The sequence below is a fragment of the Cherax quadricarinatus genome, chromosome 22 (assembly GCF_038502225.1).
Source record: "Cherax quadricarinatus isolate ZL_2023a chromosome 22, ASM3850222v1, whole genome shotgun sequence".
NCBI lineage: Eukaryota > Metazoa > Arthropoda > Malacostraca > Decapoda > Parastacidae > Cherax > Cherax quadricarinatus.
The window spans coordinates 37,022,701-37,048,611 of record NC_091313.1 but is presented as its reverse complement, the minus strand read 5'-3'; the positions used below and the strand labels follow the sequence as shown (position 1 = coordinate 37,048,611).

General features: G+C 41.9%; 1 protein-coding gene across 2 annotated transcripts in view; it reads left to right on the top strand.

The window, feature by feature from the left end:
• The first annotated feature begins 1,247 nt into the window (after positions 1-1,247).
• The window catches only part of temp (protein prenyltransferase alpha subunit repeat-containing protein tempura), a 41,683-nt gene continuing 17,019 nt past the window's right edge, over positions 1,248-25,911 (top strand). Inside the window, exons 1-3 of one of the 2 annotated variants that reach the window (XM_053778305.2) lie at positions 1,248-1,362; positions 8,423-8,528; positions 10,443-10,600. In XM_053778305.2, coding sequence (XP_053634280.1) covers positions 8,461-8,528; positions 10,443-10,600 — 226 coding nt within the window. In that variant the 5' untranslated portion in view covers positions 1,248-1,362; positions 8,423-8,460. Of the gene's footprint in view, positions 1,363-8,422; positions 8,529-10,442; positions 10,638-25,911 lie in introns of those variants that run through there. The other variant, XM_053778307.2, reaches the window with a different exon arrangement.

The window sequence follows — 25,911 nt, the reverse complement described above, 5'->3', positions numbered from 1 at the left end:
GTGGTGGTGGGTTCAGGCGGTCCTCGGGCCGAGGGAGCCCAGTGTTGTGGTGGTGGGTTCAGGCGGTCCTCGGGCCGAGGGAGCCCAGTGCTCGGGTGGTGGGTTCAGGCGGTCCTCGGGCCGAGGGAGCCCAGTGTTGTGGTGGTGGGTTCAGGCGGTCCTCGGGCCGAGGGAACCCAGTGTTGTGGTGGTGGGTTCAGGCGGTCCTCGGGCCGAGGGAACCCCGTGTTCTGGTGGTGGGTTCAGGCGGTCCTCTGGCCGAGGGAGCCCAGTGCTCGGGTGGTGGGTTCAGGCGGTCCTCGGGCCGAGGGAGCCCAATGTTGTGGTGGTGGGTTCAGGCGGTCCTCGGGCCGAGGGAACCCAGTGTTGTAGTGGTGGGTTCAGGCGGTCCTCGGGCCGAGGGAACCCAGTGTTGTGGTGGTGGGTTCAGGCGGTCCTCGGGCCGAGGGAGCCCAGTGTTGTGGTGGTGTGTTCAGGCGGTCCTCCGGCCGAGGGAACCCAGTGTTGTGGTGGTGGGTTCAGGCGGTCCTCGGGCCGAGGGAACCCAGTGTTGTGGTGGTGGGTTCAGGCGGTCCTCGGGCCGAGGGAGCCCAGTGTTGTGGTGGTGGGTTCAGGCAGTCCTCCGGCCGAGGGAACCCAGTGTTGTGGTGGTGGGTTCAGGCGGTCCTCGGGCCGAGGGAACCCAGTGTTGTGGTGGTGGGTTCAGGCGGTCCTCGGGCCGAGGGAGGGAGCCCAGTGTTGTGGTGGTGGGTTCAGGCGGTCCTCGGGCCGAGGGAGCCCAGTGTTGTGGTGGTGGGTTCAGGCGGTCCTCGGGCCGAGGGAACCCAGTGTTGTGGTGGTGGGTTCAGGCGGTCCTCGGGCCGAGGGAGCCCAGTGTTGTGGTGGTGGGTTCAGGCGGTCCTCGGGCCGAGGGAACCCAGTGTTGTGGTGGTGGGTTCAGGCGGTCCTCGGGCCGAGGGAACCCAGTGTTGTGGTAGTGGGTTCAGGCGGTCCTCGGGCCGAGGGAGCCCAGTGTTGTGGTGGTGGGTTCAGGCGGTCCTCGGGCCGAGGGAACCCAGTGTTGTGGTGGTGAGTTCAGGCGGTCCTCGGGCCGAGGGAACCCAGTGTTGTGGTAGTGGGTTCAGGCGGTTCAGTGTTGTGGTGGTGGGTTCAGGCGGTCCTCGAGGGAACCCGTAGTGGGTTCAGCCCCAGTGTTGTGGTAGTGGGTTCAGGCGGTCCTCGGGCCGAGGGAACCCAGTGTTGTGGTGGTGGGTTCAGGCGGTCCTCGGGCCGAGGGAACCCTTAATACCAACAACAACAACAACACGTAATGGCTGACGCTGCGGTCTCTCGCCCGTCACAACAATTCATTTACAGTTGCAGGTTAGTGGTTTACCTACCCATTAGTGTTGCAGGTGTTTCGTGCACCTGTGACCTGCAGGTGTTACAAGCGGGAATATGTAGCAGGCAGGTTTCCCTACAGGCAGGACACAGCCTGGTTCCTGTCCTTGCAGATGTAGCAAGCAGGTTGCAGGTATAGCAGGAAGGCTGCAGGTATAGCAGGAAGGCTGCAGGTATGGCAGGAAGGCTACAGTTATAGCAGGAAGGCTGCAGGTATAGCAGGCAGGCTGCAGGTGTAGCAGGAAGGCTACAGGTATAGCAGGAAGGTTGCAGGTGTAGCAGGAAGGCTGCAGGTATAGCAGGCAGGCTGCAGGTGTAGCAGGAAGGCAGCAGGTATAGCAGGAAGGCTGCAGGTGTAGCAGGAAGGCTGCAGGTATAGCAGGCAGGCTGCAGGTGTAGCAGGAAGGTTGCAGGTGTAGCAGGAAGGCTGCAGGTGTAGCAGGAAGGCTGCAGGTATAGCAGGAAGGCTGCAGGTATAGCAGGAAGGCTGCAGGTATAGCAGGAAGGCTGCAGGTATAGCAGGAAGGCTACAGGTATAGCAGGAAGGCTGCAGGTATAGCAGGAAGGCTGCAGGTATAGCAGGAAGGCTGCAGGTATAGCAGGGAGGATGCAGGTATAGCAGGAAGGCTGCAGGTATAGCAGGAAGGCTGCAGGTATGGCAGGAAGGCTGCAGGTATAGCAGGAAGGATGCATGTATAGCAGGAAGGCTGCAGGTATAGCAGGAAGGCTGCAGGTATAGCAGGAAGGCTTCAGGTATAGCAGGGAGGATGCAGGTATAGCAGGAAGGCTGCAGGTATAGCAGGGAGGATGCAGGTATAGCAGGAAGGCTGCAGGTATAGCAGGAAGGCTGCAGGTATAGCAGGAAGGCTGCAGGTATAGCAGGAAGGCTGCAGGTATAGCAGGAAGGCTGCAGGTATAGCAGGGAGGATGCAGGTATAGCAGGAAGGCTGCAGGTATAGCAGGGAGGATGCAGGTATAGCAGGAAGGCTGCAGGTATAGCAGGCAGGCTGCAGGTGTAGCAGGAAGGCTGCAGGTGTAGCAGGAAGGCTGCAGGTGTAGCAGGAAGGCTGCAGGTGTAGCAGGAAGGCTGCAGGTGTAGCAGGAAGGCTGCAGATATAGCAGGAAGGCTGCAGGTGTAGCAGGAAGGCTGCAGGTATAGCAGGCAGGCTGCAGGAAGGCTGCAGGTGTAGCAGGAAGGCTGCAGGTATAGCAGGAAGGCTGCAGGTATAGCAGGAAGGCTGCAGGTATAGCAGGCAGGCTGCAGGTGTAGCAGGAAGGCTGCAGGTGTAGCAGGAAGGCTGCAGGTATAGCAGGAAGGCTGCAGGTATGGCAGGAAGGCTGCAGGTATGGCAGGAAGGCTGCAGGTATGGCAGGAAGGCTGCAGGTATAGCAGGAAGGCTGCAGGTAGAGCAGGAAGGCTGCAGGAATAGCAGGAAGGCTACAGGTATAGCAGGAAGGCTGCAGGTATAGCAGGAAGGCTGCAGGTATAGCAGGAAGGCTGCAGGTATGGCAGGAAGGCTGCAGGTATAGCAGGAAGGCTGCAGGTATAGCAGGAAGGCTGCAGGTATAGCAGGAAGGCTGCAGGTATAGCAGGAAGGCTGCAGGTATAGCAGGGAGGATGCAGGTATAGCAGGAAGGCTGCAGGTATAGCAGGAAGGCTGCAGGTATAGCAGGAAGGCTGCAGGTATAGCAGGAAGGCTGCAGGTGTAGCAGGAAGGCTGCAGGTATAGCAGGAAGGATGCAGGTATAGCAGGAAGGCTGCAGGTGTAGCAGGAAGGCTGCAGGTATAGCAGGAAGGATGCAGGTGTAGCAGGAAGGCTGCAGGTATAGCAGGAAGGATGCATGTGTAGCAGGAAGGCTGCAGGTGTAGCAGGAAGGCTGCAGGTGTAGCAGGAAGGCAGCAGGTGTAGCAGGAAGGCAGCAGGTTTAGCAGAAAGGCTGCAGGTATAGCAGGAAGGCTGCAGGTATAGCAGGAATGCTGCAGGTGTAGCAGGAAGGCTGCAGGTATAGAAGGAAGGCTGCAGGTGTAGCAGGAAGGCTGCAGGTGTAGCAAGTAGGAAGCAGGTGTAGCAGGAAGGCTATAGGTGTAGCAAGCAGGATGCAGGTGTAGTAAGCAGGAAGCAGGATGCAGTGTAGCAAGAAGGCTGCAGGTGTAGCAGGAAGGCTGCATGTGTAGCAGGAAGGCTGCAGGTGTAGCAAGCAATATGCAGGTGTAGCAAGAAGGCTGCAGGTGTAGCAAGAAGGCTGCAGGTGTAGCAGGAATGCTGCAGGTGTAGCAGGAAGGCTGCAGGTGTAGCAAGCAGGATGCAGGTGTAGCAAGAAGGCTACAGGTGTAGCAAGCAGGCAGCAGGTGTAGCAAGAGGGATGCAGGTGTAGCAAGCAGAATGCAGGTGTAGCAAGCAGGATGCAGGTGTAGCATGCAGAATGCAGGTGTAGCAAGCAGAATACAGGTGTAGCAAGCAGGCAGCAGGTGTAGCAAGAAGGATGCAGGTGTAGCAAGCAGAATGCAGGTGTAGCAAGCAGGATGCAGGTGTAGCAAGCAGGATGCAGGTGTAGCAAGCATAATGCAGGTGTAGCAAGCAGGCAGCAGGTGTAGCAAGAAGGATGCAGATGTAGCAAGCAGAATGTAGGTGTAGCAAGCAGGATGCAGGTGTAGCAAGCAGGATGCAGGTGTAGCAAGCAGGCAGCAGGTGTAGCAAGAAGGATGCAGGTGTAGCAAGCAGAATGCAGGTGTAGCAAGCAGGATGCAGATATAGCAAGCAGAATGCAGGTGTAGCAAACAGGATGCAGGTGTAGCAAGCAGAATGCAGGTGTAGCAAGCAGAATGCATGTGTAGCATGCTGCCTGCAGATCTTGCATGCAGATGTTGCAGTCAATATTCTGGTGAGTTTTGGTATGTAAAGACTTAAGTGTGCAGTGGAGCTTGCTATATTTTATGCAAGTGGGAATTTTTTTTTTAAATCCTATCTTACTCTAACTTAGAAATGCTCTTAAGTCTGGTTAATTTGGGTTATATTAGGTTCTTGAATAATCTCAGTGATGTTCATTGCTTTGTGGTATGCAGGTTTTGGCATCGCCCTAAGGACAACAGTTTCTGAACAGTCTTTGCTGAGGGAATGATCAGTTACGCTTATAAAGGCTTCACTCTGTACACTTGTCCACATATCTGTGACGGAACTAATATGTTCGGCTTCTTTCACTGTGTTCCTTACTTTTTCTTTCATAACTGACAAGTGAATGTAAGGGACAACACTGTAAAATTCTGTGTGTGTGTGTGTTTGAGTGTATATTAATAACCTTCACAACTGTGAGGTAGTTTTAATTTTATTGTTTTTAAGTACAGTGGAACCCCGCATAATGATTACCTCCGAATGTGACCAATTATGTAAGTGTATTTATGTAAGTGCGCTTGTACGTATATGTTTGGGGGTCTGAAATGGACTAATCTACTTCACAATATTTCTTATGGGAACAAATTCGGTCAGTACTGGCACCTGAACATACTTCTGGAGTGAAAAAATATCGTTAACCGGGGGTCCACTGTACATGTGTAATTTTAGTATTTTAAGTGTATTGGCAGTTTTTTCCCCTGATACTGATACCCAATGATACCTATACTAATACTTTGGCACTCCTTCAGTAAGGATCGAGTACAGGGTAGTGCTGAATAATTAAATGTTGTTTGCAGTACTGTTAGGCCCCACTTATTCAGCATGTTAGGTTGCGGGCTACTGCTGTAAACTGAAACATAGCCTTTTTTCACTTCAAATGCATATAAAAGCCTGATAACATATTTACACTAGCATATATTAAGTGAGAAATATAGCTATGCCTTTAAAATGCATATACAGTACACCCATTACTTACCTTAAAATATTTTTATCCTTAGCCTATAGTGAGTGGTGAATATATTTATTTTAGAAAGTCTGAATGAATGAAGAATGGGTATACAGTAGTCTCCCCAAATTTGCAGGGGTTATGTTCCAAGACCACCCGCGAATTTGGAAAAACCGTGAATTCTGGACGCGGTTAAAAAAAAAAGCCTATAAATACCTATTTTTATAGTTTAAACTCAAAACATTTTAATTTAATTTCAAACTCAACTTCATACATCACCCTTAAAAAAAAAAAGAATATCAAGATAACCCGTCTCCCGCAGTGCTAGAATGTAAAATACCGATGTTACCCCCATATGTAGTGTAATTCATGCAAGCCCATTTTCTTTGGTATACTATGATTCATGCAACATCGTTATCTTTGGTATACGTACGGTAAATATGCAGTAATGATTTAGTAAAGTTAAATGTACGGTTACTCACCAATAATGAATGATACCGATTGAAGATGATGATGATGAATTAGTATTATACTTTATGTGGAAATTTTGCTGAATTTACATCAATATTTATTTTACAAAATTATTAAATTATACTTTTCTTAGCCCTTTCAGGGTCGAGAAGCCCTCTCCTAAACTTGTTCTCAGTGTCGAAAATTTTTTGGGAAAAAAAAATTATTTTTTCTTATGAAAATATATAGAATCTTTTCCCGATCATAATGACACTAAAAACATGAAATTTGATGGAAAACTTACGGAATTATGCTCTCGCGAAGTTAGCGGTCTCGACGATGTTTACGCATCGGAAATTTCGCCCACTTTGAGCCCTATTTTCAGCCAATTCCTATGTACTAGTCGAAAAAGTCATAACTATTTTGCTAGAACTCCACTTTTTCTATCGAATGAGTACAAGAAACCACCCATTTACCCATTTCAACTATCCAATAAAGTGGTCAGAAATTAGCAATTTTGCCAATTTCAGACAAATTTCAAAAGATGCCAATTTCCAAATAGGGTCCAGAATAAACAAGACAGACATTCCTGGTACTAAAATAACATTTCCTCTGTTCATTAGTCACATCCCCATGCCCCTCTTACATTTCTTTTGCTTTCCACTTTGAATTTTTGTTCTCACAAAAAATAGAAGATTTACTGTTATGCAGACTACTGCATTAGTGTAGAAATGGTATAAATAATATCAGCGCACTTGTGAAAGAATATTAGACTCACCAGTTGACGTGTATTGGATGCGTGGCATGATTTGTTTACTTTTGAACTTTGGCAAAAATCGAATATTCTTGCTAATTTGAGCTCAATTTCAAGCTACTTTTCATTGTGAAACCAATCAAAATCATCTCAATTTCTGTAATATGTCTTCCATTCTGTAAAATGAAACCAGGAAAACTAGAATACAACCATAAATACCATATGACAATACAGTGCAAAGTCGCTGTTTTAAACCAAAAACACGATCAAAGTTTTTTTTTCTCATTACGCACTATGTGCTGCAGGATTTTTTTTTATACTGTGCACACTGACCACATAGACCCATTCTTTCATATGTAGGCCTACCAGCTTTCTCTTGCTAGATTTGAAGGGACTAGAATTTAAGCGTACTAGTACATCAATAACCCTGGTGCGTAAGCTGTACTAGTACGTTGGAAACCCGAAAGGGTTAATATTTTGCATTAAAATACATAAAAAATTATATATTGCCATGAAAAAAGCCAAAAAAAAAAATTTGCGAATTTGCAGGGATTTCCGTAAACAATTATTAGATTACCTAGGATAACCCAAAAAAGTCAGTGACTTTTTTCCATTGACAGCTAAGGGTAGTTGTTGGAAATGATTAATAAACTCAGTGAACAAGGTATGTCGATGGCAATAGTAATAATAATAATAATAATAATAATAATAATAATAATAGTAATAATAATAATAATAACAATAATAATAATAATAATAATATTCGCTCTGGGGCAATTTTAAATTTTAGTCATATATTTGGTGTAGGTTTGGTAGGTGGTGACCTACCACACCTGACTTCTACAATAACTACTCACCTCTCACCCTACATTTAGACTACAAATATTTTAAGGTAAGTAATGAGTGTACTGTGTGTGTGTATTTTACTTTTATAGTTTTTTAATGCCTAGTTCTGTTGCTAACTTAATATATATTAGTATAAACTTATTCTCTGTTATTTATATGCATTTGCTATAAGTGGAAAAAGAAGTGTGTTCCGTTTTATGGAGTTTTCCACTTTACAGAACCTAACCTGCCGTATAAGTGGGGCCCTTCTGTACTGTATATATAATTATTACTTTTTTATTAACACATTGGCCATTTCCCACTAAGGTAGGGTGGCCCAAAAAAGAAAAACTTTCACCTTCATTCACTCCATCACTGTCTTGCCAGAGGTGCACTTACACTACAGTTATAAAACTGCAACATTAACACCCCTCCTTCAGAGTGTAGACACTGTACTTCCCATCTCCAGGACTCAAGTCTGGCCTGCTCGTTTCCCTGAATCCCTTCATAAATATTACCCTGCTCACACACTAACAGCACATCAACTCCTAAAAACAATTTGTCTCCATTCACTCCAATCTAATATGCTCACTCATGCTTTCTTGAAGTCCAAGCCTCTCGCACACAAAATCTCCTTTACCTCCTCCCTCCAACTTTTCCTAGGCTAACCTTTACCCCGCCTTCCCTCCACTACAGATTTATACACTTTCGAAGTCATTCTATTTTGTTCTACCCTCTTTATATGTCTGAACCACCTCAACAACCCCTCCTCAGCTCTCTGGATAATAGTTTTGGTAATCCCACACCTCCTAATTTTCAAACTACGAATTCTCTACATTATATTCACACCACATATTGCCCTCAGACACGACATCTCCACTGCCTCCAGCTTTCTGCTTGTTGCAACATTCAACACCCATGCTTCACACCCATATAAGAGCGTTGGTATAACTATACTCTTATACATTCCCCTCTTTGCTTCCATGGACAAAGTTCTTTGTCGCCAAAGACTCCTCAGTGCACCACTCACCTTTTTCCCTTCATCAGTTCTGTGATTCACCTCATCTTTCATAGACCCATCTGCTGACACATCCACTCCTAAATATCTGAATACATTCACCTCCTCAATACTCTCTCCCTCCAACCTGTATATGTACATCTTTTCATGTTCCACAGGTCTGGGTTTTGATTAAACAAGTGAAGGTTTTATAATTATGGAGGAAGCAACATGTGAAAGAATCATGAAGAAACTGGATATGGTGATAAGCCAGGACTCGCTCTTGTAAGTTAACACTACTCACTTTTTAAGATTTACTATTATATTTATCTCACTCTAATATAGAGGCTCTTTTTACAAGTTTTCAATTTCAGTAATCTGCATTTTGTTAGTTTAATTTATTCATTGTTTTTACTGTGGCTGTTTGGGTTTAACTACTAGAAATATTGCAAAAAAGATATATAGTATGTCATCTGTCACATGCATGTATACAACATTTTAAATCTAATTGTATCATTTTCTTTAATAAGGTTTAAGATATGTATTCCAGTTCTCAATTGAAAATTGACTGCAGATATTTTGTTCCATAGGCAGGATTGCCAACAATCAAATGCCTGATATTTGTGTTTTTAGAGAACCAGAGAATATTTATTGAATAGTCTTGGTAGTCTAACAAGGCTTAACTTTATTAGTGTTGTTTCATTTTCCTGTTAATGTTCATGTTTTCAAATCTTTTTGTGGAAAAGTACGTACATAGAGAAATCAGTACAGTAAACCCTCTATATTATGGGCTAATTGAGGTAAATAGGTGTCTAGTAATGGCCGCCTATTTCCCCCACTAGATAAGAGAAGAGATTGTTTTGCCGTAATTGTAACAGTAATGAACAATTCTGGGCCCAGTGGACTTTGTCCATTGTTTCCAAATCTATTGACCCAGCATTTTTTTTCCACATTTCCAAAGGCCATGAAATTGAGTGCTTACTGTTTTAAAGAGAATTTGTATTGTAGTGCTTAATCCTTTAGGGGTGGGGACCGACCTGGGCTTCAAAGCCCGAGTCGGTCCCATAGTACTATGCCAAAATTCTAGCAGCTTCAAATTTAGTGGGAGAAAGCTTGTACGCTTACATATGAGAGAATGGGTCTACATGGTTATTGTGTGCAGTATACAAAAAATTGGGACGCTTGCATTGCATTGTAGGAATGCCATCTGTGTGCCAAATTTGTTCACTATGCCTCTTGGTAAGCAAAACCCTCACTCCTTGCCATATTAGGAATCTTCTTTTCTCAAATGAGTTCTGACATGAATGGAGGTGGAAGTGAAGGTGAATTTTATGGTTGTGAGGAGTCTGTGACCCTCAGCCATCCACCTCTGGGACTGGTCCATCTCGTTCACAATCGTTTGTACCACTGCGTAAGCATAAGCTCATATTTTCTCATGGCCAGGACTCAGATGTGAGCAGTGGCGATGATATTGACCTTGTGATTTCCTAGCTTTTGATGACTATACACAGTGTGACTTTGTAAATGGTCCAAGTCGGACCAAAACGCCGTCGTAAGCTTCTCTCTTTTATGTGCGGGTTATTTGTGTATCATTCCAGTCAAGGTATTGTGCTTTTTTTTGTTATTTTGATGACTATTCAAGTAGCAGTAGTGAAGAGGAATATTCACCAGTGTAGCACTGATTCATTCAACACCACATGCATTCTGGTAGTTTGCCCTATGCTATTCCAAGGGGATGGAGTACATACTATGGTCCTACACCAGGGATAGACAGTGAGAGTGACAATGATGCGGCTACAGTTGGGATGGATAATCGACCACATACAGCTTATGTTGTGGTGGTGCCAAGCGGGATACAGTACCAGCAGTACCCCAGGCTGGGACCCACACTAACTCGGCACATCCACAACAAAGGCCACCCCTCAATCACCCACACACCACAACAACTTGCACAATCACAACCAGCTATCAATATCCAGTACCCACCAGTAGACTGCATCTGGGATTGGCAGCAGGGTGTTAATTTTCCCAATCCCCATCAATTTGATGAAAAAGTGGGATCCGGCAGTCTTTTACCCCTAGGAGCATTGCCAGTGAACTAGAATGTTTTGAACTATTTTTTTGACCAACCCCTAATAAAGTGGCCACTGAATGTACGAATAAATAATATTTGTAATGCTATGAATTTCCTATTTTCAGAGATGAATTTGATATAGTATTTTCACCTGGAGAAGTGAATCGTTCACCTGTCATCCACGTGGAACACAAGCTTGGTCTAGAGTCATGGTGTGTCAAGCATGTTTATGCTTATGCATATTCCAAGATCCTTGAAGCTAAGCACTCTAAAAGACAAGAAGGTTGGAGCTCCTTTGCACACTTCTGTTTTACATAATGGTATACATGTATTAGCTGTGTGTGTGTCTGTGCATGTGTACATGTTTGTGCATGTGTGTGTGTGTGTGTGTGTGTGTGTGTGTGTGTGTGTGTGTGTGTGTGTGTGTACTCACCTATTTGTGGTTGCAGGGGTCGAAACAGCTCCTGGCCCTGCCTCTTCATTGAGTGCTGCTAGGTCCTCTCTCTCCCTGCTCCATGAGCTTTATCATACCTCATCTTAAAGCTATGTATGATTCCTGCCTCCACTACACTTGCTAGGCCACTCCACTTCCTGACTTCTCTATGACTGAAGAAATACTTCCTAACATCCTTTTGACTCATCTGAGTCTTCAACTTCCAATTGTGACCCCTTGTTTCTGTGTCCCTTCTCTGGAACATCCTGTCTCTGTCCACCTTGTCTATTCCACATAGTATTTTGTATGTCATTATCATGTCTCCCCTAACCCTCCTGTCGTCCAGTGTCGTCAGGCCAATTTCCCTTAACCTTTCTTCGTAGGACATTCCCCTTAGATCTGGAACTAACCTTGTCGCACACCTTTGCACTTTCTCTAATTTTGTGACGAGTGACCATGGGCCCAAAGAAAGCTCCTAGTGCCAGTCCTTTGGTAAAGCAAGTGAGGAACACGATAGAATTAAAGAAAGAAATCATAGAAAAGTACCAAAGTGGAGGAGGAAGAGAGAGGGGAGAATGTGCCTTCTTCAGTGATTCAGTGATTCTGCGATATGTACGATACTAAAGCAGCACGAGTTGATAAATTCTATAGCACCAGCCAGCGATAAAGTGTAGCATTAACAGTGTAGCAAGTAAGTTAAGTGATTAATTGATTGAAAAATGACAGCATGAACCTAACTCCTCCATTGTTGCTGAAGTTATATAGGGCTACTGAGAACACCACTGTCTTTGCTGCTGCCTTCACCACAACTATGTATGGCTTATGCTCTCAGTGGCCCTTATACACCCAACAACAACAACACAATGTGTAAAGTAAAAGGACACAAGTGCAACTAATGTGACATTTTATTGTGGCAACGTTTCACTCTCCAGGAGCTTTATCAAGCCATTACAAACAATACATGGACACAGAGGGTATGTAAAGGCTCAGAGTGGGGTGCAATACTAGTGAGGTACCATTTCGATGTTCACTAGTGGTAGTAGTAGTAGTAGTAGTAGTGACAAAATTAATACAATATGGTAGAGTAATTAATTCATACATGAGTAAAAGGATATAAAAGCTATTACTTGGGTAACATAAAAATAGGTTGGACAAATATATAGACTGTAAAGAGGCAGGTTGTTTCAGTGTTCACTCTCTGTAATGTGCTTTGTGTAGTATAACAGGAGAGACTATGTAATGGCAGGGTTTACTGTTTTCAGGAGGATTCTTGCTAATACTTCGGAGATGGTGAAGCTGCAGTTGTTTTGTTTAATTGTATTCGAAACAGCGATCAGTGCTGATTCGAGGCACTTGCGTCTGCGGAAATTAGTTTCTTTGATCACTAATTGGGCGTCTCTGAATTTCATGAGATGATTGGTGGAATTTCAGTGTTGTACACAGGCGTTGTTCAAGTTATCTTTCTTACATGCGTAAATGTGTTCATTGAGGCGTGTGTCGAGGTTTCTTGCTGTTTCACCTACGTAGATCTTGTCACAGCCTCCACAGGGTATAGTGTAAACTTCTGCATTGACTGGTTCGTGGTGCTTGGATTTTGTCCTGGTTAGATCCTTTATTGAAGTGCTAGAAGCGATGGCGACTCTGGTGTTAGCTTGTGAAAGTACTTTTGAGACGTTTAGTGCAACCTGGCTGTTGGGAAGAATTATAACTTTGTTGGGAGTGGTGTTGATGCGTGGAGAATTAATGATCTGAAGAGCTCTTTTCTTGCAGTCTTTGATGAAAAAAGGAGGAAAATGTAACTCAGTGAATGTTTGGTGAATGTATGTACATTCCTCGTCAAGAAACTCAGGACTACAAATTCGGTATGCTCTTAGGAAAAACCCGATGATGATGCCTCTTTTGGTCTTGGTATCTTGACTGGAATAGAAGTGTGTGAGATCATTTTTATTGGTGGGTTTCCAATAAACTTGAAATCTTAGGTTGTTGTCTACTTTGTGAATGAGGATGTCGAGGAAAGGAAGCTCTTCAGATCATTAATTCTCCACGCATCAACACCACTCCCAACAAAGTTATAATTCTTCCCAACAGCCAGGTTGCACTAAACGTCTCAAAAGTACTTTCACAAGCTAACACCAGAGTCGCCATTGCTTCTAGCACTTCAATAAAGGATCTAACCAGGACAAAATCCAAGCACCACGAACCAGTCAATGCAGGAGTTTACACTATACCCTGTGGAGGCTGTGACAAGATCTACGTAGGTGAAACTGCAAGAAACCTCGACACCCGCCTCAATGAACACATTTACGCATGTAGGAACGATAACTTGAACAACGCCTGTGTACAACACCGAAATTCCACCAATCATCTCATGAAATTCAGAGACGCCCAATTAGTGATCAAAGAAACTAATTTCCGCAGACGCAAGTGCCTCGAATCAGCACTGATCGCTGTTTCGAATACAATTAAACAAAACAAAGGCAGCTTCACCATCTCCGAAGTATTAGCAAGAATCCTCCTGAAAACAGTAAACCCTGCCATTACATAGTCTCTCCTGTTATACTACACAAAGCACATTACAGAGAGTGAACACTGAAACAACCTGCCTCTTTACAGTCTATATATTTGTCCAACATAGGTAGTAGGTTGGTAGACAGCAACCGCCCAGGGAGGTACTACCGTCCTGCCAAGTGAGTGTAAAACGAAAGCCTGTAATTGTTTTACATGATGGTAGGATTGCTGGTGTCCTTTTTTCTGTCTCATGAACATGCAAGATTTCAGGTATGTCTTGCTACTTCTACTTACACTTAGGTCACACTACACATACATGTACAAGCACATATATACACACCCCTCTGGGTTTTCTTCTATTTTCTTTCTAGTTCTTATTCTTGTTTATTTCCTCTTATCTCCATGGGGAAGTGGAACAGAATTCTTCCTCCGTAAGCCATGCGTGTTGTAAGAGGCGACTAAAATGCCGGGAGCAAGGGGCTAGTAACCTCTTCTCCTGTATATATTACTAAATGTAAAAGGAGAAACTTTCGTTTTTCCTTTTGGGCCACCCCGCCTTGGTGGGATACGGCCGGTGTGTTGAAAGAAAGATATTTGTCCAACCTATTTTTATGTTACCCAAGTAATAGCTTTTATATCCTTTTACTCATGTACGAATTAATTGCTCTACCATATTGTATTATTTTTGTCACTACTACTACTACTACTACCACTAGTGAACATTGAAATGGTACCTCACTAGTATTGCACCTCACTCTGAGCCTTTATATACCCTCTGTGTCCATGTATTGTTTGTAATGGCTTGATAAAGCTCCTGGAGAGCGAAACGTTGCCACAATAAAATGTCACATTAGTTGCACTTGTGTCCTTTTACTTTACATATTGTCGGTAATTCTACCAACTTTATTACAACAACACAATGCCTTTCGTGACATACATAATGACATATTTTCTTCATTCTAGAGTACATATATGTCATGATTCTATGTTATGAATATTGTTTATTATGTCATATTAGATGAATTCTGATAGATAAATAAACTGTGGAGTTAATATTAGTGTCATATTGATGCATAATGTCCTGTCTCCAACAATAAACTTGCCTCCCTCTCCCCTCCTCCCAGTCTGCCATACACCAACAAGAGTCTTTAATAAAGCTAAGTGTGATGTTAAATGTTCATTTATACATTTTATTAGTGCTTTATATTTATTTGTCATTCTTTTCTGCATGTAAATCTGTTTCCATTTTTGCCGATTTCCGTTTTTGCCGATCACTCTGCAACAGATTAAACACGAAAACCAAGGGTCCACTGTACAGTGGTACCCTGAGTTTTGTACAGCTCCCAACTTGAACAATTAACCTTTAAACGATCCAAACGTATATATACGTTCTCTCACGTAGCGCCTCAAACGTATATATACATTTCCTTTGTCATTCATTCAACATTGGCACGATAAGCCTGAGTCGCCTAGACATGAGAGAATGGGTGTGCACAATCACTCTGCGCCAAATGAAAAAAATATGGGACGCCTGGGTACTATATGCTCTTTTTTCCTATTAAATTTTTTTTTTTTTCAAACAATTCGTGGTGCTACACGTTTGGACTGTTTAAGGGTTATGTAAGTGTATTATTGTAAGTACTTTTGTAAGTGTATATGTGGGGGTCTGAAATGCACTAATCTAATTTACATTATACCTTTTTTTATTTATTATCACACTGGCCGATTCCCACCAAGGCAGGGTGGCCCGAAAAAGAAAAATTTCCACCATCATTCACTCCATCACTGTCTTGCCAGAAGGGTGCTTTACACTACAGTTTTTAAACTGCAACATTAACACCCCTCCTTCAGAGTGCAGGCACTGTACTTCCCATCTCCAGGACTCAAGTCCGGCCTGCCGGTTTCCCTGAACCCCTTCATAAATGTTACTTTGCTCACACTCCAACAGCACGTCAAGTATTAAAAACCATTTGTCTCCATTCACTCCTATCAAACATGCTCACGCATGCCTGCTGGAAGTCCAAGCCCCTCGCACACAAAACCTCCTTCACCCCCTCCCTCCAACCTTTCCTAGGCCGACCCCTACCCCGCCTTCCTTCCACTACAAATTGATACACTCTTCAAGTCACTCTGTTTCGCTCCATTCTCTCTACATGTTCGAACCACCTCAACAACCCTTCCTCAGCCCTCTGGACAACAGTTTTGGTAATCCTGCACCTCCTCCTAACTTCCAAACTACGAATTCTCTGCATTATATTCACACCACACATTGCCCTCGGACATGACATCTCCACTGCCTCCAGCCTTCTCCTCGCTGCAACATTCATCACCCATGCTTCACACCCATATAAGAGCGTTGGTAAAACTATACTCTCATACATTCCCCTCTTTGCCTCCAAGGACAAAGTTCTTTGTCTCCACAGACTCCTAAGTGCACCACTCACCCTTTTCCCCTCATCAATTCTATGATTCACCTCATCTTTCATAGACCCATCCACTGACACGTCCACTCCCAAATATCTGAATACATTCACCTCCTTAATACTCTCTCCCTCCAATCTGATATCCAATCTTTCATCACCTAATCTTTTTGTTATCCTCATAGCCTTACTCTTTCCTGTATTCACTTTTAATTTTCTTCTTTTGCACACCCTACCAAATTCATCCACCAATCTCTGCAGCTTCTCTTCAGAATCTCCCAAGAGCACAGTGTCATCAGCAAAGAGCAACTATGACAACTCCCACTTTATGTGTGATTCTTTATCTTTTAACTCCACGCCTCTTGCCAAGACCTTCGCATTTACTTCTCTTACAACCCCATCTATAAATATATTAAACAACCACGGTGACATCACACATCCTTGTCTAAGGCCTACTTTTACTGGGAAATAATTTCCCTCTTTCCTACATACTCTAACTTGAGCCTCACTATCCTCGTAAAAACTCTTCACTGCTTTCAGTAACCTACCTCCTACACCATACACTTGCAACATCTGCCACATTGCCTCCCTATCCACCCTGTCATACGCCTTTTCCAAATCCATAAATGCCACAAAGACCTCTTTAACCTTATCTAAATACTGTTCACTTATATGTTTCACTGTAAACACCTGGTCCACACCCCCCCTACCTTTCCTAAAGCCTCCTTGTTCATCTGCTATCCTATTCTCCGTCTTACTCTTAATTCTTTCAATAATAACTCTACCATACATTTTACTAGGTATACTCAACAGACTTATCCCCCTATAATTTTTGCACTCTCTTTTGTCCCCATTGCCTTTATACAAAGGAACTATGCATGCTCTCTGCCAATCCCTAGGTACCTTACCCTCTTCCATACATTTATTAAATAATTGCACCAACCACTCCAAAACGATATCCCCACCTGCTTTTAACATTTCTATCTTTATCCCATCAATCCCGGCTGCCTTACCCCCTTTCATTGTACCTACTGCCTCACGAACTTCCCCCACACTCACAACTGGCTCTTCCTCACTCCTACAAGATGTTATTCCTCCTTGCCCTATACATGAAATCACAGCTTCCCTATCTTCATCAACATTTAACAATTCCTCAAAATATTCCCAATACCTCTAACTCTCCATTTAATAACTCTCCTCTCCTGTTTTTAACTGACAAATACATTTGTTCTCTAGGCTTCCTTAACTTGTTAATTTAACTCCAAAACTTTTTCTTATTTTCAACAAAATTTGTTGATAACATCTCACCCACTCTCTCATTTGCTCTCTTTTTACATTGTTTCACCACTCTCTTAACCTCTCTCTTTTTCTCCATACACTCTTCCCTCCTTGCATCACTTCTACTTTGTAAAAACTTCTCATATGCTAACTTTTTCTCCCTTACTGCTCTCTTTACATCATCATTCCACCAATCGCTCCTCTTCCCTCCCGCACCCACTTTCCTGTAACCACAAACTTCTGCTGAGCACTCTAACACTACATTTTTAAACCTACCCCATACCTCTTCGACCCCATTGCCTGTGCTCTCATTAGCCCATCTATCCTCCAATAGCTATTTATATCTTACCCTAACTGCCTCATCTTTTAGTTTATAAACCTTCACCTCTCTCTTCCCTGATGCTTCTATTCTCCTTGTATCCCATCTACCTTTTACTCTCAGTGTAGCTACAACTAGAAAGTGATCTGATATATCTGTGGCCCCTCTATAAACATGTACATCCTGGCACTCGAACAGCTGTCTGGAACGAATTATGGCCGAAACTCGTAGTACCACTGTACTAGTAAGCAGGTGGTGGTACTGTGTCCAACGTATTAGTACGCTGGTGATGGTATAGTGTCCTATGTACTAATAAACAGGTGGTGGTGCTGTTAAAAATGTACTAGTACACAGGTGCTGGTACTGTGTCCTACATACTAATACTCAGGTACTGCTACTGTGTCCGACCGTACTAGCACACACTATTGTTTGTACCCACAAATCTGCCACCTGCCAATATTTTTTACCTGAGGGCAACTCATCTAATCATACATTTAAAAAATATCTTAAGGCCAGCAGGGTGCACACAATATATCATGGTTAACTACTCAGTGATGACTCTATGTCCAACGTACTAATATGCCTCACTAGCAAAAGTAAACAAAGGAAACAGGAGCTATTTTTCCACCACCGGCTTCCCTACCAGCATACAGGGTGTACAAGTGGCACAAATTTATTAAAATTTCATGATAATATCAGTGGAATTTAGCCACAAAGCACATTATTAGGTACATATATTTAACCCAGGATAACCCAGTACAGTCAGTGTGAAAAATTTCCATGTTTTGATGAATAATGTACAGGTCGGCCATCACTAATCTGGTATTCAATTATCCGGTTCCATCAGTAATCCGGCACTAATTTCAGCTAGCATAATTTCAGATTTCATCATTATACTGACTCAAATCATTATACTGTCTCAAAATTCATCGTTATACTGACTCAAAAATTGTGCAGATGGTTGTAAATCTATAGCAGCAAGCCAATGTAGGAGAAAGCAGTGATGAAAATGAGGAAGATGTAGCAGAGTCTCTATTGATAGGTTAAGTAAGTGTATTCTAACCTAACCACTCTGTAATCTGGCGAACTCACTAATCCGGCACACTACAGGTCCCAATGACGCCAGATTAGTGATGGCCGACCTGTATTCCAAAATAATTGTAATAATGTAAGTGTTCATCATACATAGCCTTAGAAGACCAAAATAGTAAATAGACAAAATAAAAGCCAGTCATATACTATACTGTTTACGTATACACCGATTATTCTGAGTGAAGCAATGTTTAATGTGCTGAAACACTAGTATATATAATGTTAAGCATTACAAGAGATTAAAAATAGAAAAACAATCATATATTAGTGTCACTAATTGTAAAATGTAACCATTGCTGTCACTTTAACACCGCTGTTGCTGATTAGTGATCATTCTTCATCAACTTCAACACACTATAATGTCATAAGTTTAAATCAGATTTTGGTCATTTTAGTCCTACTCGGTTCAGAAAAGCAAACTTTGCCAAGCTATAAGAAATTTTTTTTTTTTCACTTTTCAAAATCTTCCCTACACACAAAGGATTTTTTTTTTTTTACAGGATCTCCCAGAGTTAGAGGGTTAACAAGTACAAGCATCTGCCTGATACTCAAATAAGGAGTCAAAGATGATATCTGTTTGGTATGCTTAGGATTTTATTTTAATTTCTGTTGCTCTTATGAGTATATAAAAAGTTCATTATTATTATTATTACAGTGGACCCCCGCCTTACGATATAATTTCATTCCAGAAGTATGTTCAGGTGCCGTTACCAAGCGTATTTGTTCCCATAAGGAATATTGTGAATTAGATTAGTCCATTTCAGACCCCCAAAAATACACGTACAAAAGCACTTACATAAATACACTTACATAATTGGCGGCATTGGAAGCTGATCGTAAGGCGAGGGTCCACTGTATTACATTAATGGGGAGATGACTAGATCTGTAGGACTCATACAGCATGTGGGGAAATGGAAGGCATTCAGACTCGTTTAAAGGAAAAGGGTAAAAAATTAGTAGATAAGCAGTTCTGGTCCTTGACATTGCTGCTGTGGAATTGGAAGCTGGAGTTGAAGTTGCACATACAGTAGTGTAGTCGGATATCATTTACCCAGGTTTCCTGTGGGCCACTCCTGCTTCCCTACTCTCTTCATTCTAAATCCCTCGGAGAATCTACTGTTTTAAATCTCACCTCTTACATAGATGAACTGTACAATGTGTCTTGTTCTGTTCTGGAACTTGTATCCATCTACAACAGGTGGGCTCAATGATATTCATTTTCTCAATCTCTTAAGTGTTTTGTCTGTTATTTTCCCCTTTTCAATCATGGTTGGTCTACAGAAGTGTTCCTCATGCTGTGGAGGTCTGCTCTGGTCATTCCTTTCCGAAAAGTAGGTACGTTTGCCCATGATCCCTCCCATTATAGAACCATTGCTCTTACCATCAGTAGTTCTATTTAGAAATAGTGGAATGTTTGGTTAATAGGAGACTAATATGGTATTTGGAGACATATAGTTCTTTATTCCTACATCAATTTGGATACAGATGTGGCTGTTCCACTAATGATACCTTGCTCCAGCTCGATTTGTAACTTGCATTGCCTTTGCCAAAGATCGGTTTGTGGTGGTAATCTTTTTTTGACTTAGAAAAGGTTTTTGATACAGTGAAAAGATATTACATTGTTGCATTAGATAAGATGTAAAATTAGAAGCATCTGACATTGGATCTGTTTGGCTACACTTAATTGTGGGATGTGAAAAGCTAATCTTGGGTGTGATTTACAGGCCCCCTGAAACCTTAATAGGGAATGCAGTAAACTTCTATGGACAAAATTCATAAGGCTTGATAGATGCCTTATGAAATTTTGTGTTAAAGGAAGATTTTAACTTTAGACAAATTGATTGGAGTAATTTGATAAGAAATCGTGAGTCTAGCAACTTTCTTTATATGATCCAGTATTGTTTTTTAAAATAGTTTTTGGCAAAACCAATTAGAAGAAATACCCTGCTTCACTTGGTTCTTGCCAAAAATATATCACAAATTAATGATCTTGAGGTTAATGATGAGGTTGAGAAAAGCAATCACAAATCACTCAGTTTCAGTAAGATAAGATTTAAGATAAGATTTCGTTCAGATTTTTAACCCCGGAGGGTTAGCCACCCAGGATAACCCAAGAAAGTCAGTGCGTCATCGAGGACTGTCTAACTTATTTCCATTGGGGTCCTTAATCTTGTCCCCCAGGATGCGACCCACACCAGTCGACTAACACCCAGGTACCTATTTGCTGCTAGGTGAACAGGACAACAGGTGTAAGGAAACGTGTCGAAATGTTTCCACCCGCCGGGAATCGAACCCGGGCCCTCCATGTGTGAAGCGGGAGCTTTAGCCACCAGGCCAGGGCCCTGGTTTACAGTGCTTTGCTTTACAGCATTTCACTAATATAGCAGTTTTTTATTATACCCATTCTTCACTTATTCAGGCTTCCAACAATAAATATATTAACCACTCACTATAAGCTAAATCTTTCTTTCTTTCAACACACCGGCCGTATCCCACCAAGGCAGGGTGGCCCAAAAAGAAAAATGAAAGTTTCTTTTTTAAATTTAGTAATTTATACGGGAGAAGGGGTTACTAGCCCCTTGCTCCCGGCATTTTAGTCACCTCTTACAACACGCATGGCTTATGGAGGAAGAATTCTGTTCCACTTCCCCATGGAGAATAAGCTAAATATGAAAACATTTTAAGTAAGTAATGTGTGTACTGTACATGCATTTTTTAGGCTTGGCTATATTGCTCACTTAATATATGATAGTGTAAGCATGTTGTTAGCAGCCTTTTATATGCCTTTGAAAGTTAAAAAAAAAAAAGCTGTTTCACTTTACTGCGATTTTTGCTTTACAGCAGTAGCCCGGAAACTAACCTGCTGCATAAGTGGGGCCCGCCTTTCCGATCAAGGCAATATTCCTGATTTATATTTGGCCGATTTCATAGAACTGAGAAATTATCTGGGTGGGTTGAACTGGTATGACCTGACTATGGGTCAGGTCACAAGCATAGTTCTAGCCGCCCAGACTACTTATGTTCCAAATGGCAAAATTAGATCGAAGAAAAGTAAACCAACCTAAATTGATAAACAGTGGATTAAAGCATCTCATAGGTCAAAAGAGAGGCATTTACAGGCGAATCAAAAGGGAAGAAGAGCGGTTAAGAAATTAACATATTCAATTAAAAAAAGGAATAAGAAAAGCAAAAATAGATTATGAAAGTAAAGTCGCCTGCAGGGGATTTGAGGATTAACCCAAAAGGTTTCTTTCAGGTGCAGCAGGGTCCCGCTTTTTGGCGTTTCACCTTATGGCATTCCGCTAATACAGCGATCTCAAATTATGACCAGAACTTTCTATACGGCAAATGGTCTTTCAAATATGGCTCGTGCCACTCGATCTGTTTCCATTCTCCATAAGCACATCTCTCTATTATGTAATAATAATCACTCTTGGGCATGTTAAATGTCTAATTTTACATCACTGTAGACATTTTCATTAATCCATCTATGATATTTTCTTCAAAATTATATAAGAAACACATTACATAGCATATAAACATGCTGTTTATATGCTGTGGAAGGGTGGTTGCCTGGTGGAGGGAAAACATTATGTAATACTAATAATAATCACTCTTGGGCACATTAAATGTCTTATTTTACATCAATATAGACATTTTCATTAACCCATCTATATTTTCTTCAAAATTATATAAGAAACACATTACATAGCATATAAACATTTTATGTTTATATACTATGGAGGTGTGGTAGCCGGGAGGAGGGAAAACATTACGTCACTCCCCATAATACGTAACACTTTTGTTTGCACTTCTCGGCATGAATTATTCATTTAAAGGTAGTTGTTAGAAATAATTAAACTCAGTGAACATGGTATGTCGATGGTAATAATATGGCTCTGGGCCACATTAAATATCATGTAGCTATGTAGGTAAGTGTAGGTATGTAGCCCAGGTGGACTACATATCTACATTATTATTATAACTGATAATTATACATATGTGTACCAGTACCTAAGTGTGCCTTCACTCAGGGTGTCATTTCTTCTGAAAATGGTGTTATATGAGAATGGGAGTGTTTCTCTTTATTTATTCTACTGTATCGATGTGGAGACAACTTGTACACGACAAAAAGTGACGAAAACCAGGCGCATTCGCCTGGTTTGTTTACATTATGTGTGGGTGGGATGGGGAGGGCTGCCCTGGCTGGCTACCATACTTCCCAAACCTGACTTCCTACAAATAAAACTCACCTCTCACCCTACATTAAAGCTACAAATATTTTAAGGTAATTAATGAATGTACTGTATATGTATTTTATCACTCTGGGGAACTTTAATCAAATGTAGTACAGGAGGGCCCCACTTATACGGCAGGTTAGGTTCCAGGCTACCGCCGTAAAGCGGAAATCGCCGTAAAGTGGAACACCTTTTTTCCACTTATAAATGCATATAAATACTAGATAACAAGTTTACACTAACATATATTAAGTTGGCAATAGAGCTAAGCAATAAAAAACAATAAAAATGTAAAATACACATATAGTACACTCATTACTTACCTTAAAATATTTGTAGTCTTAATCTAAGGTTAGATGAGTAGTATTTATTGTAAAAAATCAAGTGCGTTATTTATGGTAGTCAGCCAGGCTACCATACCAGGCCAACCCATCCACACATAATATCCTATGACATTTAAGCGTCCCAGAATGACAAAATGCATATGCAGTTCACTCATTACTTACGTTAAAAATATTTATAGTTTTAATGTAGGGTCAGAGGTGAGTAAACGAGATAAAACGAATAAATGAGAAAGAGAGAGAATGAGTACATGAGAGAGGGTAGGCACAGAGTTATGTAAACAAACCAGGTGAATGGCAGTTTTGTAAACAAACCAGGTGAACACGTCTGGTTTGTGTACAAGTTGTCTCTACATTGATACGGTAGAATAAATAAAGGGGAACATTCCCATTCTCCTGTAACACCATTTTTAGAAGAAATGACGCCCTGAGGGAAGCCATATGAAAGGAATAATTTTCTACAGTTATGCCCAGTAACACATTTTCTTTTATGTTCGACTAGAGAAAACATTATTCTTGCCGTCACTCGTACAAGTCGTCTGGCTACCACATCTCATATTTGTGTTTATTTATTCTACTGTGGGGTGTATTTATCATCGTTATATGTTACATATCGTGTTTATTGTTTATTATATAATTTTGAAAAAATATCATAGATGGATTAATCCTTTCAGGGTCGATAGGCCCTCTCCCAGACTTGTTCTCAGGGTCGCCAAATTTTCAAAAAAAAAAAAATCTTTTTTCTTATGAAAAGATAGAGAATCTTTTCACGATCATAATGACACCAGAAGTATGAAATTTGATGGAAAACTTACGGAATTATGCTCTCTCCGATGTTTACGCATCGGCGATTTTTGCCCACTTTGAGCCCTATTTTCGGCCAATTCCAGTGTACTAGTCGACAAAAATCATAATTATTTCGCTAGAACTCCATTTTTTCTATCGAATGAGTACAAGAAACCACTCATTTGCCGATTTCAACTGCCCAATAAAGTGATCAGAATTTAGCAATTTTGCCAATTTTACACAAATTTCAAAAGATGCCAATTTTCAAATAGGGTCCAGAATAAACAAGAAAGACATTCCTGCCACTAAAATAACATTTCCTCTGTTCATTAGTCACATCCCCAGGCCCCTCTTACATTTCTTTTGCTTTCCACTTTGAATTTTTATTCTCACAAAAAAATAGAAGATTTGCTGTTATGCAGACTACTGCATTAGTGTAGAAATGGTATAAATAATATCAACGCACTTGTGAAAGAATATTAGATTCACCAGTTGACGTGTATTGGATACATGGCATGATTTGTTTACTTTTGAACTTTGGCAAAAATTTAACATTTCTGCTACTTTGAGCTCAAGGTCAAGGTACTTTTCATTGTGAAACCAATCAAAATCATCTCAATTTCTGTAATATGTCTTCCATTCTATAAAATAAGACCAGGAAAGCTAGAATACCATCTTAAATACCATACGAAAATACAGTGCAAAGTCACTGTTTTAAACCAAAAACACGGTCAAAGTTTTTTTTTCTCATTACGCACTGTGTGTTGCAGGATTTTTTTTATACTGTGCACACTGACCACATAGACCCATTCTTTCATATGAAGGCCTACCAGCTTTCTCTTGCTACATTTGAGGGCGCTAGAATTTATGCGTACTAGCACATCAAAAACCCTGGCGCATAAGCCGTACTAGTACGTCGGAAACCCTGAGAGGGTTAATGAAAATGTATATACAGTGGACCCCCGCCTTACGATGGCATCTCTTTATGTTAAATCCGCCATACGATACATTTGAACGCAAAAATTTTGCCTCACCTCACGCTAAAAACTCGCCTCACGCGATTCGTCCGGGACGTGTCCCACGTGTGGCCTCAGCGCCAGTGTTTACAAGCCAGCCAGTGCTGTCGCATCCATGCATACATTCAGTACATTTCACATTATCCCAGTGTTTTTTGTGCCTGTAACTGCAAAATAAGTCACCATGGGCCCCAAGAAAGCTTCTAGTGCCAACCCTCTGGTAAAAAGGGTGAGAATTAATATGGAAATTAAGAAAGATTTTGAAGGGTTTGGGGCTAACCCTGAGAAGCCTATGCCAATTGTGGAATCCATTGTGCCTACTTCAAAGATTAAGGAAATGTGTGCAAAGGGGGTTGACCTGCAAACCTTTATGGATGAAAAGCACCCTAACACAGCTATTGCAAGGCGTGCTGGTGACTATTACAGTGGCAATGTTGTGGTCCATTTTAGGCAAATCTTAAAGGAACGGGAGGTACAGACCTCTGTGGACAGATTTGTTGTGCGACAGAGGTCCAGTGACTCTCAAGCTGGTCCTAGTGGCATTAAAAGAAGGGAAGTAACCCCGGAAAAGGACTTACTACTTCAAGTCCTAATGGAAGGGGATTCCCCTTCTAAACAATAACTTCCACAGTCTCCCCTCCTCCCATCCCATCACTCATCATCAGATCTTCAATAAAGGTAAATGTCATGTATTCTATTCTTAGTAGTGCTGTAATTGTGCATGTCTTCTTCAGTTTGTGTGTATTAAAATTAATATTTCATGTGGTAAAATTTTTTTTTTTTTCATATTTTTGGGTGTCTTGCACGGATTAATTTGGTTTCCATTATTTCTTATGGGGAAAATTAATTCGCCTTACAATAATTTCAGCATACGATGAGCTCTCAGGAACAGATTAATATCGTAAGGCGGGGATCCACTGTATTAACATAATATACGACATTTAATGACACTCAGTGATTATTATTGAGTACAGTGGAACCTTGACTTACGAGTGTCCCGACGTATGAGTTTTTTGAGATACGAGCCATCCCTGGGTCAATTTTTTGCTCTGAGTTACGAGCCAGCATTTGAGTTATGAGCCAGCTCCCCCCCCCCTTCCCCCTCAACCCAAAACCTGGACACCTCGCTTGTTTATATATGGTTTCATGCTTTAATTCCATGG